Source organism: Colossoma macropomum, unplaced genomic scaffold (genome assembly GCF_904425465.1).
Source record: "Colossoma macropomum unplaced genomic scaffold, Colossoma_macropomum, whole genome shotgun sequence".
Lineage (NCBI taxonomy): Eukaryota > Metazoa > Chordata > Actinopteri > Characiformes > Serrasalmidae > Colossoma > Colossoma macropomum.
The window spans coordinates 34,564,680-34,583,269 of record NW_023494789.1 but is presented as its reverse complement, the minus strand read 5'-3'; the positions used below and the strand labels follow the sequence as shown (position 1 = coordinate 34,583,269).

At 40.1% G+C, this 18,590-nt stretch overlaps 1 protein-coding gene across 2 annotated transcripts in view; it reads left to right on the top strand.

Moving 5' to 3' along the window:
- The window catches only part of phc2b (polyhomeotic homolog 2b (Drosophila)), a 37,271-nt gene extending 19,148 nt beyond the window's left edge, over positions 1-18,123 (top strand). Inside the window, exons 3-15 of one of the 2 annotated variants that reach the window (XM_036571099.1) lie at positions 986-1,144; positions 1,310-1,387; positions 1,827-1,988; positions 2,758-2,907; positions 3,088-3,373; positions 8,953-9,308; positions 9,636-9,801; positions 11,382-11,545; positions 13,275-13,407; positions 13,803-13,929; positions 14,040-14,160; positions 15,235-15,511; positions 16,891-18,123. In XM_036571099.1, coding sequence (XP_036426992.1) covers positions 986-1,144; positions 1,310-1,387; positions 1,827-1,988; positions 2,758-2,907; positions 3,088-3,373; positions 8,953-9,308; positions 9,636-9,801; positions 11,382-11,545; positions 13,275-13,407; positions 13,803-13,929; positions 14,040-14,160; positions 15,235-15,511; positions 16,891-17,045 — 2,334 coding nt within the window. In that variant the 3' untranslated portion in view covers positions 17,046-18,123. Of the gene's footprint in view, positions 1-985; positions 1,145-1,309; positions 1,388-1,826; positions 1,989-2,757; positions 2,908-3,087; positions 3,374-8,952; positions 9,354-9,635; positions 9,802-11,381; positions 11,546-13,274; positions 13,408-13,802; positions 13,930-14,039; positions 14,161-15,234; positions 15,512-16,890 lie in introns of both variants that reach the window. The other variant, XM_036571098.1, reaches the window with a different exon arrangement.
- Positions 18,124-18,590: the final 467 nt, after the last annotated feature.

Sequence of the window (18,590 nt, the reverse complement as noted above, 5' to 3'; positions counted from 1 at the left end):
AAGCTTTTTGTTCCCCATTAGTTTCAGGGAACAAGAACTCGACTCAGCTCACTAAAGGTATGTGTTTTTGAATACTTGCTATAATGAACATTTTGAGATTTTTAAATAGCTTCTTATTTTCATTATTATATTATGATTATAACTACTGGACTTTTGTTAAGAATATATTTAATCATGTCTGTTTCATTAGAATGCATCATAATCTGATTATTGGTTGCAGTTACTGTATAGGTATACATCTTAATGCAGCTTTGATGAAAATATCAAATAGAGTTTTTGTTCATGTATGGTGACATGTTCATTGAAGAGAAATTTGATTGATTTTCCAAAATTTCTGCATAATTCAATGATTGAGACGTAAACTAAGTCATTCGGAGTGGTTTGAACTGAAATGGTTTATTGTAGAGAAACTTACTGACTGATGGTAATAGGAACAGGGGGCACAATGTCTACAAAGCATATAGCCATTTTATTTACTATTCAAAATGACCTGTGAACCTATATATTAGTTCTTTAGAGGTTTGTATGTGTTTGATTGATAATAAAAGACACAAATCTGAAAAACTATTTAACCTTACAACACTCTACATGTACCTCTCTGCCATGTGTACAGCTTAAGAATTGAATTATGCAAAAAAAAAGTAATTCGGTGGAATTCCCCTTTAATAATGGTTGATATCAGAAGTTTTAAGAATACAGAAAGTAAAAACAAAATCTGAGGATTGTGGTCTAACTTCAGTGAGTACTTCAGTTGTTCATTTTATGGCCAAAAGAGGGTGACAAACACAAAGAAAATCCTCATCCAGGAACTCACAACAACTCTGTAGGAATTTTAAAGTGGAAAATGCTCAGTTTCAAGGTTAAATTGCAGAAGGCTGGAACAGTCAGTGCAGGTACAAAAGCATATCCATTCTCTTCATGTAATTAACACAAGCTCTCACTCTCTCTCTCTCTCTCTCTCTTTCTTTCTTTCTCTGTCCTTTAGGTGATTCAGCAGGCCTTGCACAGGCAGCCCAGCACAGCAGCGCAGTATCTGCAGCAGATGTATGCGGCACAGCAGCAGCACCTAATGCTGCAGACAGCAGCTCTGCAGCAGCAGCACCTCAGCACAGCACAGCTACAGAGTCTGGCAGCCGTGCAGCAGGTGGGCCAACTTTAAATGCTAATAAAAAGGTAGCTTGCTTGGTCACTAGTAGCCTTGCTGCCAGTTACTTAGTCAGTGACAATGGTACAGTAGTGGCCTTAGAAAGGCCGTTCACTAAAGACCAGCACTCTATATTTACCTTCTCTATCTCTCCCTCTCTCTCAGGCCAGTATAGCTGCTGGTAGACAGAACTCTACTCAGAATGGGACTTCGTCCACCCAGAGTGGATCATCACAGACTACAGTGAGTGCACACAGAGCCCAGCTTGACTAGTTCAGCTAAAGAATAGGGATACAGAGTTGAATATTCCAATAAGGCAAAAACAGTTTAGAATAAAGTGTGAAATGAATCATGGATTATCATGTGAAGTTTTTAGCTGAGCATACTCACAGAGAATCTTGGCAAATAAGAAGCTAATACTGCATTTTTTGTCAAGCATAAGGACAACTTCTAAGCAAAGCTATATATATTTGATTCATAACAGTATAAAATATTTCCTCGCTGGAATATTTAAATACTATTCAAAACATTTAAAAATTAGGATATTTGCATTTGAAAATGCCCGACCTTTCAGTAGTAATGGTAACAAACTGACTGAGCGTATGCTGTTTAAAGTGAGCAAGGGCCATGTGTGAGACATTCTCTCTCTCTCTCTCTCTCTCTCTCTCTCTCTCTCTCTCAGATTAATCTAACCACGTCTCCTGCCACCGCTCAGTTAATAAGCCGCGCCCAGAGTGTAAACTCCACCCCTTCTGGGATCTCACAGCAGGCGGTGCTGCTAGGCAACGCCTCAAGCCCCACCCTCACCGCCAGCCAGGCACAGATGTACCTGCGTGCCCAGATGGTGAGCTTTCACACCCATACACATGAAAACAAACACGGTCCGGGTGCTGATACTGTCTCAGGCTAGAGTTGAGACATACTGTGTCAGTTTATCATGCCATGATTCAGGACTGATAAGATCTTTCAGTAACCTGTCAGGATAAAAGCCTCTATTCCAAAACTGTACGGATAAAACTTTAAGAGCAGCTCAGCAGCTCTTCCTAAAATCTTGCTGTAGGAAAACTGTATCTATAGTGCGCAAGTTTTAGGCACCTAAGCAAATTATATAAAACCATTTATCATGGCAATACATGTTTTTGCTGGATACAAACCACCATTTAACATTAAATAAACTTAAACAGTGATAGTATAAAGTATCAAGAATTTTTGCTTTCAACTGCTGCTAACTAAAAGCATTTAAGCTACTTATGAGAACACAAGCTTAGTTTCAGATTTCTCCCTGAAGGTCCATCATCACATTGAATTGTTAAAGTATGTTCTATTGCCAGCACTTATGCATTAAAATACAGAAGTGTGTTCTTTATGGAAGATGTGTTAATTTATTTTTACTTTTAAAATCAACAAAACATAATTTGACCAGCGGTTCCCAAAGTTTTGCTTATGACTGTAAACAGCTTTTCTGTACTGTATATTCCTTGGACAAATACTAAGGAGAAAATAAATGATCTGCTTCTAAATGAATCAGTGCAGATGAATTAGAAAGAAAGACAGTGATGGGTAAAATAAAGCTTACAGATTAATTAGTTCTGTATGTGTGTCTGTATTTGCAGGCTCAGCAAAGTAACCTGGTTCATGTAGCTCGGAGTCTAGGCCGCGCTGTTCCTCTCTCCCCCCAGCTCATTCTCGCTCCTACAGCTACTGTTACTGCTCTCCAGTCAGACACCGGTACAAACAGTAATACTTCGTCCGCATCTGCACAGGTACAGATTCACAAATGCAGGCAGAAAAAACAAAACAGTATAATTCACAAATTAACATGTTGAACATTGTGCTACCATACTGCACACATGTCCTTCTATTATCATTGTATTCTTATTGTCAGAAATGTATAAAAGATATTATGAGCAATGTAAACAAATTCTTTACATATTTTTTTCCAGGTGCAGAATCTTGCCCTGCGCAGCCACCAGGGGACATCTTCCTCCTCTCAGTCCACAGGCCTGCAGGCCCTGAGCTTGAAGCAGAATCCAGTCTCCATCCAGCCCACCCCACTCATCAAAACCACCAGCCAGGGAGCCACCAGCTCGGGGACCACCACAGGGAAAGGTGTGCTCCCTGGAGCTTCTGGAGATGCAGGGAAGAAGCAAGAGAGTGGAGGAGAGACAGAGGCCAAGGCAGTGAATATGAGCCGCAGTGTCACATCCTCTCATCCCCTTATCGCACCGGGTAAGAGCTGTATGAATGGCAAAAGTACTAAAACATGGATGTTATTATTATTAGGGCCAAACCGATATGATTTTACCACCAGTAATGAAACTGATTTTAAGTTGCTAAATTTTCCAATAATAAATAGTAAATAATCAAATCACCCAATATAATTTCTTTAGGGTGTAAAAAATGAGCAGATTCAAATAGCTTTAGTTAAACAGTGCTTTACCAACTGCTATGATTGCCCGTCGTCTGCTGTGAATGGTCAAATGAGATAATCATTATCAAATGTCAAATATCTTAATGTCAGCCTGAAATCAGACTTGCCATTTTTAACTGCGTTGTTTGACATTCCTGGTCATATTAAGCATGATTCATCATTCTACACCATTTAAAAGGGAAATTTCTTGTTTTTTTCATAATATCTGGCCGATGTGTTGTGACTTTTACCCACTTCTAACACGTCTTTTTGATTAAACATGCATAGCAAGTGGTGAAAAATAATATTACACAAGAATACCAAGTTTCACCCACACCACCCACCAACCCCACCTATCACTGAGAGACACTCTTGTTCAGAGTCCCTCCCTGATATCGCTTTTCACTCTGAAATATGTCACAATAAGAAAAGGAAGATGTGTAATGATTTCTGATTCAAGTTGACTGAAAAACTAAAAAAAAGTAAAGCTTAACATTCTCCATGCTAGTGTTAGTGTTATGTAGTAGGTTATGTTTGGGTACATTTTACATGTGTTTTTTACTATGGTACTGTTTTGTCAGCAAGTGGATGACTATTAGCTTAGCAGTCTCTATAAAGGCTGGTATCTGTTAAATATAATACAAAACTTGTTTCTTATATAAATCTGTGCTTTATCAATGTCCATAAAGCCTTAATATCAGCCAGATGATATATTGCTTGTGCCCCAAAGACAACCAGTGCACCTGGGAGCCATTTGAAATGTTTTGATACGGATTCCAATACAGACACCTGGATCTTAGTACAGATTCTTGAATGAAACTTGTTGCGATACCTTCTTTTAAATTACAAACTGAAAGTGAGTGAGCCTTAAACCAGAAACAAATATGAAGGGCTGGGAAGTGGGTATATTTACTGACTGTAGCCGGTTCCACATTGATGAAGAACTGCCAATTTTAATAACATATTTACAGAGTGTAATTTCCAATCAGCTTGTTCTGGATTTTAGAACAACATGTTAATTGACTCATGGATACTTAAATATTGAAATTTGGTATTGAAGTGATCTGGTCGGCCATATAAATACTGAAGTATTCCCAGCTTTAATAATGAGAGCTTAACAACCTACAAACTGTACACATTCAGCTAACTGTAAAGTTAGTAGGCGAGAGCACCATACCACAAACCACAGGTCTTTGACTTAGCACTGGTAGGCTAAAGGAGTACACTGAGGTTTGCAATTGTGCCCAGCTGAGACTGTATAAAACAGAATAGATCAACATGAGCTCTACAAATAAATGTTAATTGGCTGATGGTTTTACATCTCTGTTGTTGTGATGTCTACATTTGTTCAGTCGTGGTGCAGAGCCTGCAGGCATCCAGTAACAGCCCCGTAATCCTCCACACTGCATGACACATGCTTCCTCTTATTTGCCCATCACCTCTGTCTGTGGCCCTGATAAACAGACCCCTCATCACTTCAGCCAACAGGCCAGCACCTCCTGAAACACAAGCCCATGTTTAAACTCATCAAAGACTTAGACTGCTTTTTTTTAAGACCGGATTTGTTATTGGCGGTGTGTTGAGGCTTGCGGCAACCATTAGTGAAGTTCAGGGAAGAGTGAGTCTTTCTTCTTACATGAAAACACTTCACGCATCTCTTATCTCTGGTTTTAGGAACTCACACACACGCACACATGCCCTTCATTCAACAGCTGTGTAAGTTAAGCTGGTGAGTGTTTGCTCACAGAACGGTGACGGGACTGGTCAGGTGTGTTTTGCCAGTGCATGTGTGACTGTGTTTGACACAGTGTTATAGTGGCTGTGTCTTTTATAGTAAAATGAATGCAGTCTCGGAAGAGTGGAAGCATCAGCAGAAGTGTACTGAGCTTTAGGGCAGGTGTAGTTGCCATGGTAGTAAAGCTCCAGAGAGAAGTTGTTTTTCTGTATTTTGGGAATAAGGCGGGTGTTCACTGAGCTAGAACTTAATCTCTCATTAACTTCTTAGCAAGTTACTTGACTGCATAGACTACTAAAGAGCCTTACATGTTTTACAGTGTAATCAAATGCAGTGATTGTTCATTTAACTGTTGAGATTTGAATCCTTGTAAATAGGGATACAGTGTAGTATTGGAATTTGTAGATACTTGCTTTAAAAAATTATTGACATTGGACAGATGATTAGATTTGAATGATATGTCAAATTAAAATTTGATGGCATATTCATTGTACTCTGCTGCTTATGATCTTATGATCATGAGAATTTACGCAAATTCAACTAATTCTTGCAGTATTTACCAGAGCTTGCAATTTTTCCAATCACCACATATTCATAGTCATTACTGAATAATAAGCCTTAAGGTTAATAACAGTATTATCAGTTTAAATTTGAATCACATGCAAGCTGCTGTGGTTCTATCATCAAGCTTGTCGAGTCTAATCTCTCCAGAACTAGAAGGGAAACAAATACATGTGTTTAGACACTATAGTTACCATTTATAACATAACATAAATCAAGTATCTGGGACGTAGTGAGGTGCACACCATTCTTACTGTAACAAGAAGGCCATATTTCACTTTGTAAACTAATGCACACAGTCTTAAAAAATCAAGATTCCAAATTGGTTCTTTGCTTGAATGTGTGGTTCAAAAAACCTTTAACTAGTGTGGAACCTTTGGATTATGTGATGATTCTTTAAAGTTTAAGAAAGCCCTTCACATCTCAGTTTGTGGTCCATTACAATACTGTGCAAAATCAGGTGACCTCCCTTCATTTATTTAATTTCCAAGTTATTCAGGAGATATTTTTAGGAGATATTGTCAGGAGATATTACTGAGGAGATTAAATATAATCCAGGAGTATTGTATAGTATTGTAATCTCATATAATCCACACATATAAGAAAAAAGAAAGTCAAAGAAAAAAGTGAAAAAGCAAGAGTTTCTAAAACTGGAGTTGGAGCTTCTTCCACTGTGAGGCGACAACATAGCTACTTGTAAGTCTGAACTTTGGAGGTGTGAAAAAAATATCCCTGCAGATCTGTTTGTAAGACAAACATAATACTGAAAAATCATATTAAGGCTTCTATGTCATTGTCTGTTAAATGTATGTTTTCCTGACAAAAAAAATAAATAAATTGTACTCAATAGACATTTTAACTAAAATGAAGTAAATAAAGGGTGGTCTCTGACTTCTGCACAGTACTGTACATTGAAAAAATGGTTATTTTATGGCATCCCCCGAAGAACCTTTTTTGGCACCTTTTGTTTTTTTAGTACTCTCTCTCTCTCTCTCTCTCTCTCTCTCTCTCTCTCTCACACACACACACACACACACACACACACTTTTTCTTGTTTGGACTAAAACCTCAGGAATGTGGTCTGTGGCTGAAAAACAGTAACTAAACACATTTTTCTTTTGTCTAGAGATGATAGTATAACAACAACGGAAAGACAAAACACTAAGAGGAGTCACAGAGGGGTTTGAGTGCTGTTTGTGTGTGGGTCCTCCTTTGCACTTTTCATTGTGTATCTATTACATTGAATCTCTTTTTCTATGAGGAGAATGAGAATATCAAAGAATAACAATGGACATTGACATAAAGTAGCCAATATATTAAAATAATGTTTGCATGCTGTGGCTTTGCTGAAAGGCCAGGCCGGAAAGTCTGGGGTTTTCCAAGGCTGGGTTCCGCAGTCCAGAGGGATTAACTCATCAGCTCCTTTTCTCTGAGAGAGAGTGAGAGAGAGTGAGAGAACGAGAGAGAGAGAGCAGCGGCTGGAGGACTGAGTCATCTGAATCCACTATCCCACGCCATTGAGAGGAGAGAGAAAAGTACATTCTTTCTCACATCTTTGCTGCTTGTCATTAGGAGTCTCAGTGTGACCCACAGCTCTGTTACTAATTTCCGGCATTGAGTGGACTTAGGAGGAGCCCTCCCACTCCATCCCTGTTCTCTCTCAGCACTGCAGTGTTCGAAAGTGATCTATTCAGGACATTGTGTGTGCTGGGGGCCTGGAGTTGTGCTGAGTCAACCTCATAGTTGAACACAATTTCCAGCAAGTTGAGCAGTCTCACACCTATTAACAGTGCCAAAACAGTTCCTATTTCCATTTCCAAATGAGCTTTGTGTTGTAACAGTGGACACTCCTGGAGTACTAGCATTGGGAAATATACATAAAATACTGCATGGTCCACTGACATACTGTCAATGCCTTTAATTTTACATAGCTATGGGCTTAACTTACAACACATTCTTCACTCAGGTTGTTTCTCAGTCTGTTCATTTTTCACCTCTCATTTGCAGTTGTTGCTCCTGTGCACCTTATAATCCAGCAAAAGCCTTGTTTGAGTTTTTCTCTGTGAAACCAAACTGGTCATATCAGTTTCTTACACACTGTGCCAAAGCTGTAGGTTTAGTTGTGTCGTCTCACTTATAGGGGAATTCCACCATATTATCAAAAAATCTGTAAATAACATTGTTAAAATGTAAGCAAAGTCATTCAAAGTGGTTTGGTATGAAATGCTTCATTGTAGAGAAACTTACAGAGTCCGAATTGTTCACAGTGGTGGTGATAGAAACCAGGCGTCTGAACTGTTCAACGCCTTTAAAAGCTCCCTCACAGAAAACTGTTACTTGAAATGATTTTGAATATTGCTGCTGTCGGAGCAAAACCTCATATCTCAAAAATGATAACTTTACAGGAGAACAAAAAGCATGCTTTACTTGTAATGTAAGTCAAAGGAACCAGACTTTTTTCCAAGTAATTTTAGGCTGTTTCTTTTAGTCCATTCATTATAAAATTTACACACAAGGTAAAGGACAAGTGGCATTTTCAAATTATGTCAAAAACTGAAAAATGACAAAAATGGAGATATGAGGTTTTGTTTCAACAGCAGCGATATGCTGCCTGATGTCTGTGACATTGTTAACCACAGTTTTGGGATATAGTTTTGTCCTAAAATGTATCTTTTCAAATATGTTCTTGGTGGAAAGGTATATGCATGTGTTGTGAGGGAAGATCTGTCTGCAAAGAAGACTTTTCAGAAGTATTGCTATTTTGCTGTTATCAACATTATGTATAAACACTCAATAGGCACATGTGGGTTCACTAGTGGTTTTGATAGTAAACAAAATGCTTATATTTGTAGTAAACATTGTGACCCCTGGTTTCTATCACCACTGTAAAGAAGTCAGAATCAGTAAGTTTCTCAACACTGATTTAACATCAAATCACACAGAGTGTCTTTCTTCATGACTGATTTATGCCTGAATTTTGAAATATCTGTGGAATTCCCCTTTAGTACCGTTTGTAAGGAAAAAATATCAACGAATGTATTGCGGCAATCGGATACTATTGAGTAAGACATTCACATTTGTGTACATCTGTTTTCTTGCCAGCGTACACCCAGATTCAACCTCAAGCTTTGATCAAGCAGCAACCTCAACAGTTCGTCATTCAGTCCCAAGCTCCGCCTACTCCTCGGATGCAGACATTACTGCAGACAGCCTCCGTCCAGCCACACGCACAGACTGCCTCACTGGGCATCCAGAGCTCTACACAGACCTCCTCTGGACCCATCCCCGTCCTGCCCAAACCTCCCAATCACAACCAAGGAACGGCTCCTAGCCAACAGGCCACTATCTTCCACTCAACAGTGAGCCAGCATGGAGCCCACTCCGGCCTGGGCCAACCCAAAGCTCAGCCTGTCCAGCTAACAGCCATCAACCTGCAGATTCAGCCTGCTCACAACCAGGTACGCCATGGTACCGCCAGCACTGACCAAGCAACCAGCAGTCAGGTGACTATACTCCTCAAAAATTAAAGATTCCTAAAAGGCTCTTGGCCTGGATATACAGTTATAGGAGAAATGAATCAGTGTAGTATTTTTACATTGTGCAGAAAATTAAAAAACGTTCTTTACCATCACACGGCTCAAGTTTAAAAATACTTCTTTAGCAAGCCGTCCATTAACGCATCCAATGTCACCAAGAATGTGTTGAGTAAACTTGAAACAACTGAAAATAAGTAATGAGTCTTCACCTATTCTACACCCCAACATCTTTCCTCATCTTTTTCACAGGCTTCCAGACTTGCTCAGGATAGTAAGGATAAACCCACATCCCTGGTAATGAGAGAGATTTGTCCACCACTGGTCACGCAGGTCCCCACATCCACCCCATCCCAAGAGACCAATCCTCCAGAGCCTCCCAAAGCTGACACAGGGACAACCACAAGCCAAACAGATGGTACAATGTCCAAGACTTCTACAGTCTATGTGGTGTGAAGTGAACCCTATTTCATCTGATATCAGGCTTTACTGTAATGAGACACTATGTCAGTGACTTTTCTCTTTTGTCACTCTTGTTGCTTTTCTTCTTAAAGTGGAACAAGTGGCAATACAAAAGCTCTTTATAGAGAATAGGGTGTGCTTTCCTGGATTCAGACTCTTGGACAGATTCGCCTACCCACACACTTCTCCAAACAAGCTGACCACTTCCAGATCTAAAAATAAAACAGCCATTCAAAACAATATAACAGCTAATGACAGAATATTCAATGCTGACTTAAGGAACCTCATAGGTAGTTTGGTTAAAGGTCCATATCATGGAAAAACTAATTTTCCTTAATTTATTTTTTAATGAAAGAGTTTGATGTAGTATCATATGTCCAACTATTCAGCTGACAGCAGTTTAGCCACCATTCATGCTGAAAGTATAATAACTTTTTCAATCTGGGCAAGTTTTTGTATGACCAATACAAGGCAGCCAATCAAAACAGAGGTCATTTGCAAATATTATAGGCACAGTAACAGAAAACAGCCTGTTTCGTTGAAGGCATATAGTGAGGTTGGAAATTGGTCACGTAAAAATGAATTACAGCTGTTTTTAGTATCTAAAACCACATCAAAGTCATATGTAGACCTCAGGGGAAAATGTGCCCTTTAATTCACTCTATAATCTGGATTATACCATAAACTGACTGCTGTAACTGCATAATTTCATAGCCAGGAAGGTGACAAGACATTCAGTTCCGAATTTAGGATAAGCAGTGGAGGCTCTGCCAAAGCAAAACATGTGTTTGTTCTTTCAGAGAGTGAGCTGGTGATTCAGAGAATGTCGCAACCACAGCTGGAGGAAAAAAAAAACTTTGTTTCTTCCTCCCACATGATGAAGTGGATTTGTTGTAATATGTGTGCTCCTTTGGGGAAGAGGAGGTGGGTGTGGAAGGGGGCGGCGAGCAGGAGGGAGTGTTTTCCCATGAAAGAGGAGGCAGAAGTAGTGACAGAGTAGCTCCTCGCGAGAGCGTGCTGGGAATACACATCTCCAGCGGTGCGCTGAACACAGAATGGAATGAGACTACCGACAGAATTTGAGGCGGAATTTGAAAATGCTGCTAAAGAGAAGCAGGTTTTAGTCTTCCTCGGTGAGCTTTGCCTTTTCTTGCATGTTGTTACCAAGTGATTTGTTTCATGTCAGATGTCAGAGAGAGAGAGAGAGGGGGGAGAGATAGAGAGGAAGAGAGCTGGAATACTTTTCCATTGGTTTGTATCTGTTAAAGAGGTGGGCTACTGTGGACCAGAGATCGTTTATTTGATCATTATCTAAGGCAGAGTTCCCAAAAACCTCAAGTGAAAGTCATAAGCTATAAGCAAAGTATTGTCATTTAAAAATACTCAGACCTGGAATCTACAAATCCACGTTAACCAATGACAGGCCAGGGTAGCCTCTCTGCCTCACGCGCCTTCCCACCAGCCTCATACGCGTCCCCGGGAGTGTAGCGTGTGTGGTTGTTATGGGGACCAGACCGCTGTGCTTCTCTTGCGCAGGCTCGGCGGAGACGGGGACCGCGAGCGCGCCCATGACGTCAGGGGCGGAGAGCGCGCGGCCGGCCAGCGCCGACAGCAGACCGCCACAGGCCGTGGTGAAGCCGCACGTGCTCACGCATGTCATCGAGGGTTTCGTCATCCAGGAGGGAGCGGAACCGTTCCCCGTGAGTACGGCCTGCTTTCGTCAGAGGACAGACACAAGACGAGCCGGTTTATATCTCGGACACAGACACACGCCACGGTATATACCGATCAGGCATAACATTATGACCACCTCCTTGTTTCTACGCTCATTGTCCAGTTTATCAGCTCCACTTACTATATAGGTACACTTTGTAGTTCTACAATTACAGACTGTAGTCCATCTGTTTCTCTGCATACTTTGTTAGCCCTCTTTTACCCTGTTCTTAAGTGGTCAGGATCCCCGTGGACCCTCACAGAGCAGGTACTATTTGGGTAGTGGATCATTCTCAGCACTGCAGTAACACTGATGTGGTGGTGGTGTGTTAGTGTGTGTTGCGCTGGTCTGAGTGGATCAGACACAGCAGTGCTGCTGGAGTTTTTAAACACCTCAGTGTCACTGCTGGACTGAGAATAGTCCACCAACCAAAAATATCCAACCAACAGCGTCCTGTGGGCAGCGTCCTGTGACCACTGATGAAGGACTAGAGGATGACCAACACAAACTGTGCAGCAGCAGATGAGCTATTGTCTTTGACTTTACATCTACAAGGTGGACTGACAAGGTAGGAGTGTCTAATAGAGTGGACAGTGAGTGGACACAGTGTTTAAAAACTCCAGCAGCACTGCTGTGTCTGATCCACTTGTACCAACACAACACTCACTAACACACCACCACGTCAGTGTTACTGCAGTGCTGAGAATGATTCACTACCCAAACAGTATCTGCTCTGTGAGGGTCCACGGGGATCCTGACCACTGAAGAACAGGGTAAAAGGGGGCTATGCAAAGTATGCAGAGAAACAGATGGACTACAGTCTGTAATTGTAGAACTACAAAGTGCACCTGTATAGTAAGTGCAGCTGATAAACTGGACAATGAGCATAGAAACAAGGAGGTGGTCATAATGTTATGCCTGATCGGTGTATATACACATACAGACACACACACTCCCCTGTTTGGGAACCTAAAACCCAAACAGTCTGGCGCCCTCTCGTGTCCACCTAGTAAAAAATCATTATATTTTGAAGTTTTTATTGGGCTCCTAATATGGTTACTGACACAACTGCATGTTAAAGAGTCAAAGAAAAAGTCCTCCACAAACATTACTCTTTGGAACCCTAAGATACAGCTTTTGCATACTTGTCTAGGAGCAGGAAGTCTGGAGACAGAACTTTGGTTTAGTCTTAAGGATGTTTCACTCAACCATGGGACTTCCTCAGGTGAAATAAATTCATGACTCGCTACTACTAGACAAAATAGTCAAATTGAATTTATTTTAAATGAGGAAGCACCTTGGATAAATGTGGAAAAGTTTTCAAAACAATGTCTTCCGATCCAGCCACATCACAAATATGCAAAAATAAAAAAATGCAAAATATTATGAAGACAACATTTTTCAAGTAGTCTCAGTTATATAATTTTGAAATACCTTAAAGGGCCCATACCATGGAAAATCAAATTTTCCTCACTTTTTTTCAAAATGAAAGCGTTTGGTGTTGTATGTAAACATTAAAAGTTTTAAAACCTACAATTCACTGCCCAGTCTTTAAAGAATATTTTTTGTGATGTCACAAAAACAGATATATTTACATATATCTGTATATATGTATAACAGTTTACATTCACAACAGAGTGTTTCAGTTCAGACTGCTTTTTGAATGAGATAGAGCACAGGGCATTGATGGGTAAGTGAATATGCTGTTCTTGCAGGTGGAACGGCCTCCAGTTCAGACTGACAGCCATAAGAAAGCAGAGCAGCAGCTGCCCTCTGACCCAGAGAAAACCCCACTTAGCAACGCCCCCAACACCACCGACTCTGAGCCCGAGGAAACTGCACAACAAGGTGGGAAGTGCATCTTGATGTAGGAAGAGTGGATTGTGTCTTAGATGTGATAAATTTATTCTGTGTAGAGTTTACACACAGTCATTAATACTTGATACTTTATATACTAGAGATTTTAGGATATTAGATTAAACATCAGCTCATCCCTTGCAGGCTTATTATACAGTTATTACTCTGAATAAATCTGTGGTACTTACTAGATAAATCTGTATTATCTAGTGAGTGTAGGTATGGCACTGAGGAATTGAATTGTGGGCCCACAAGGGCAAAGGTTAATGATCCTAGGAGCCAACTTCTGTTTTTTCATTTGGTAACAGTTAAGGAGCTTATGTTTAAACCTGATTTTGCTGGTCAGTGCAATTTGATTTATACACAGTTTGACCTGTTCTCCTCAGATGCAGGGGGCAGGGATGAGGAGGAGCCAGATGAGCCCAAGCTGACGTGTGAGTTTTGTGGCTGGGTCGACTTTGCCTATAAGTTTAAAGGCTCCAAGCGCTTCTGCTCCATGGTGTGTGCAAAAAGGTAAAGCAATTAAGTGTTAAAGCCTGTTTTCAGATCATTAAACAATGGTGGGAGATAAGGAAAGAAATCTATGTGTTCTGTGTGTGAAAGCTTTCGTTCCTCTTAACCAGGTATAACGTAGGGTGCTCCAAGCGGATTGGCCTCTTCCACCCTGACCGGAGCAAAACAGCCAATCGGTGGAAAAGAAGGTCACACAGTCGAGGTCGCAGAAGCACAGAGACGAAGAAACAGGTTAGCAAATTCCCAAAACAGCACAAAGACTTATCCGGTTTTAGTGCACCACATCAATACATGCATTGAAGAACAGTGTTAATGAACGATATAGGCCAAAAGAAAGCAATGAAAAAAAGCAGTGATTTTCAAGTTTTAGAAATGTATATTGCCAACAACCAGTGCAACATACAGTGTCATTTGTTAGGTTTTGCAAAGAAGAAATTTAGGAACACTGTCATAGTTCAACTTGTTTTGTGAGAAAAACACCAGTTTTTAAATATGCACACCCCTGATTCAGTTAGTTAAGCTATCAGGGGCATTTGAGTGTGAGAAGCAGGTGCATATGATTAGGGCTACGATAGGCTTGTCACAATTATTACATAATCTCCCGATCGCAATTATTTAAGATGATTGCAATTATCTTCCACAGCTGCTAACTTTTACATTCATGGTTTTGTTGCAACAAACAGAATGTGAACAGAATTACATCTCATCTGTTGATTTAAGGCAAATACATGTTAATAAAGCAAGCAGAAAGCGCATTTATTGAGACTATTATTACTATTATATCAAGTTCTAACTTGCAATAGGTTAAAATAACACCTTTAGAGGGCAGCGGTAAGTATTGTTTGTTGGGAGCTAATAAGTGCACACAGCTAAGAAACAAACAGTTAATCAGCAAACTTAGCCACTTTAGGATTGCATTTTATTAAGTTACACACAATGAACAAAGATGACAAACTATTAATCCCAATTATGTATATGGCACTTCATTCTCAGCTAAAATTTCATGATCGAGCAGGCCTAATGCTGCAATAAAACTCACTAGGAATCTGGAACAAAACACACTAGGAATCAGTTGTTGCCATTGTTCAATGTCAATTAACATTGTCCAATATCTCTTGAAAAATTCATGTTTTCCTTTATAAAATTATTGTTGCTTTCTAAAGAATTGCCTGTGATGTACATGTTAGGTCATATGAGCGAACAAATAACTGTTGCAACATTAAAATGTTGTTTTTCAGGAGTGAATTCTGGAGCTGTTCGCATTTGTGCCCTCTCAGTCACGCTGTTGTGTTTCTGTCTCTGCAGAAGTTATCTGTGTCTCAGCAGTCTCAGGGAGAGTCCGTGTCCTCTCCACTCCCCTCTCAGCCTAGTCAGGGGGAGTCCAGCCCCTGCTCAGACATCTCCAGCTACGAAGAGCCCCCCTCTCCGCTGTCCGCCGCCAGCTCTGGCCCTGTGGGGCCGCCTCGAGGGGTCACCACCTCAGACCCGGAAGACCTTCCTCTGCTCAGCCAACATTTTTTGCCGTGTGACCCCACTAAGTGGAATGTGCAGGAAGTGTTTGAGTTCATCCGCTCACTGCCAGGTTAGTGGCTCACTCAGCCTGGCGCTGCTTTATTTACAGAGAGATGCTGGAAGCTCAGTGTGGCAGCATAATTCACTTTGTATAACTTCATACCATGTTTCTCATAGTTAATACGATAAACAATTAAACTGTACTTCTCAGATTTACACAATTTTATCCTCTCTCCAAATGTAGTCGATTGACCAGGACATATCTTCTTTAGTTTTGCACTGGAGCTACGAGGCTAATGTAGCTAGGATTGCAATGCAAGCGTATAGTTGGCTTGCAAGTTGCATAACCATTTAGGGTTATGCTACTTGCATGCCTCAGTTATCACATACTTCAAGATGGCTGCTACTACTATTTTTATATATGAAATGTACTTTTTTATAATATGACATAAAAAGTATGATAATAACTCGCTGCACATATGTACAGTGTCAAAAAAACACATAAACAAGTAGGAATGCATGGACATGGGACTCGTGGACAGGTGCCCATATCTGGTATTTTCATGTACATATCTGTGGAGGCTGATACAGATATTTTGTGCAGTCTCACGGCCATGTGAATCTCACAAGCCTTTACATTCTCAAAATAAAGTTTGTTTCACAAAATTCTGGTGTGCCTCGCAGCATTGTTGCAGTAACATCCCAAACTGGACGCATCTGTGGATTTGGATTACACTGCCCAACATTATTGCCTATTACAGCCACCTCACAAACACCAGAGTACTGGTTTTGTGCGCTGACATTTAAAAAGCCTACCATAAACCGATGCTAAGCAAAATCAGACCACATCTAAATGGTGCACATATGCAATTAAAAATTCAGTATTTAGTATGATACATTATGAAGTCTAATCTAGGGGAGCAATGTGCAATTTGTCAATGACAGTCATAAACAAAAAAAGTTTAAACTGTATTCATATAGGGCCTAGTTAACCCCTTAAAATCCCAGGCTTATTACATACTAAGGCTTATTATTCAGTAACTACAAGGACTTCAGTGCAAACTGGTTGAGCTATTCATATGTTATAGAAGTGTATAATAAAACTTTGGGCCCACTGGAAGGCCCATGGCCATTTAAAGGGGTAATGAGAGTGAAGAATTCAGGAAACAGGGTGAGAGACAGTTTGGCTCACAGTTTTTTATCAAATTCTACAAGTTTTCCATCACCATATTTCTGTTAGGATAAAGTTGACACATATGCTAATCGGTGAGCTACATTAGCCTCCCAGTGCAAAGTTAAAGCAGCAGACTTTGGGCGCCAAGCATGACTTTGAATTTGCCATGAATTTGAGTTTTGCTAACGTGCACCTTTAAAAAAACGTACTTAAATCAATTTAGCAATACTGAGACAAACACTAAATTTTGTTGCCTGTTGTCGTTCCCGTGCCAGGTTGTCAGGAGATTGCAGATGAGTTCCGTTCTCAGGAGATTGATGGACAGGCCATGCTGCTACTGAAGGAGGACCACCTAATGAGTGCCATGAATATCAAACTGGGTCCAGCACTCAAGATCTTTGCCCGCATTAATATGCTCAAAGACTCCTAGCCTTGGCAGGCAGTGTGTGTGTGGGTGGTGGGTGTGGGTGTGTGTGCATGTGTGTGTGAGAAAGTGTTCTTTTAAGGTCACCTAAATTTGACCTAATGAATGCAAATGCACTACAAATTTTTTTTTAAACTCCCTCCTGGCACAGTATATATTTGGGCTACAGCTCAAATCACACATCAATGACACATAGATTGAGAAATGAAAGTGAATATTGAAGCTAGACTATCAGAGACTATTCTGATGAAGAATTGCACAAATAATGAGGTCCACCCACAGGTCCTGGGGACATTCCTCTCATCTTGTAGAACATAATTGGAATAGAATTAAAACCTTGAAGTACAGTACGTCTGCAGGTGACGTATCAGGTCAAAACAACCACAGCTTACAGATGGATCAAGGTCCAAACTTTCAGATCCAGCCCAAGCATGATAACACAGCAGCTTAAACTGTACTGATATTAGAAGAAGTTTTGTAATTTTATACCTTGTCCCAGGCTTCCTGTTCCACACTTTTCAATTGTATATTATTGTTGATTTCAGAAATTATTTTTTCTTTTTGTACATTCTTTTGTATAATTATGTTCAAGTAAATTATTCATATGTGTGTGTGTGTGTTAGTGTGTGTGAATGAGAGAGAGATAGAAAGAGAGAGAGTTAAACCACAAAAAATGTGCAAAATGGTCAAAGTATGGGAGTAATTGAATATCAAACATGGCATTACATTAGGTTGTTCAGAATTGTTATCATATGCCATTAAAAATTACTGTAACAGTTTTACAATGGAAAGGCCATAAGTTTGATATCTTTTTTCAGCAATGCCTTTACTGGGTTATACCTCCTTGGAATCTTTTTGTATCAATACAAAGTACAGCTCAAACACTCGCCCTATGGCACAGTCATATCTTGTGGTTTTGCTTGAGATTTTGGAATGATAAAGTGTGCTTTTATATGTTCCTGGATTTGTCAGTGTATGTTGCTAGACAGGAATGTGATCATGTCTTGTGTTTTTGTTGAGTATACTTTGTGAAATGCCTGTATTTATCAAATGCATTCAATTTGTAATATAACATTTTTTTTAAATGAGGAAAAAGTTGCTGCTGTCTTATTGCACATCTTTTCTAGTAGAACATTGAGCATTTATATGCATCATGCGACCAGCTTGTCAAAAAATAATTAGAAAAAACTAATTTGTAGCCTTGTAGCTCCAGTGCAAAACTAAAGAAACAGACTTCAGTCACCAAACATGTCTTGACTGATGGACTGTGTTTGGGATAAGCGGAAGACTGTGTCTTTTGATTTTTTTGGTGTTACCTTTGCTTTAAAGAGGCAAAATGAAAAGTTGAACCATTACTACATCTGTTGTAAACATGCAAGTTCACCTCCTACAGAGGTGCAGCAATAGTCTCTAGAGTGAGGTTTTCCTGTTTAAACACTAAGAATATCCCCTTCTGATGATGCATCATGTTTGTGTTTATTAACCTCTGCATCAGTTGCTACACTAGCAGTCAGGATTTCTCTTTCACTGTGAGTTTGGGTGGGTGGGGGG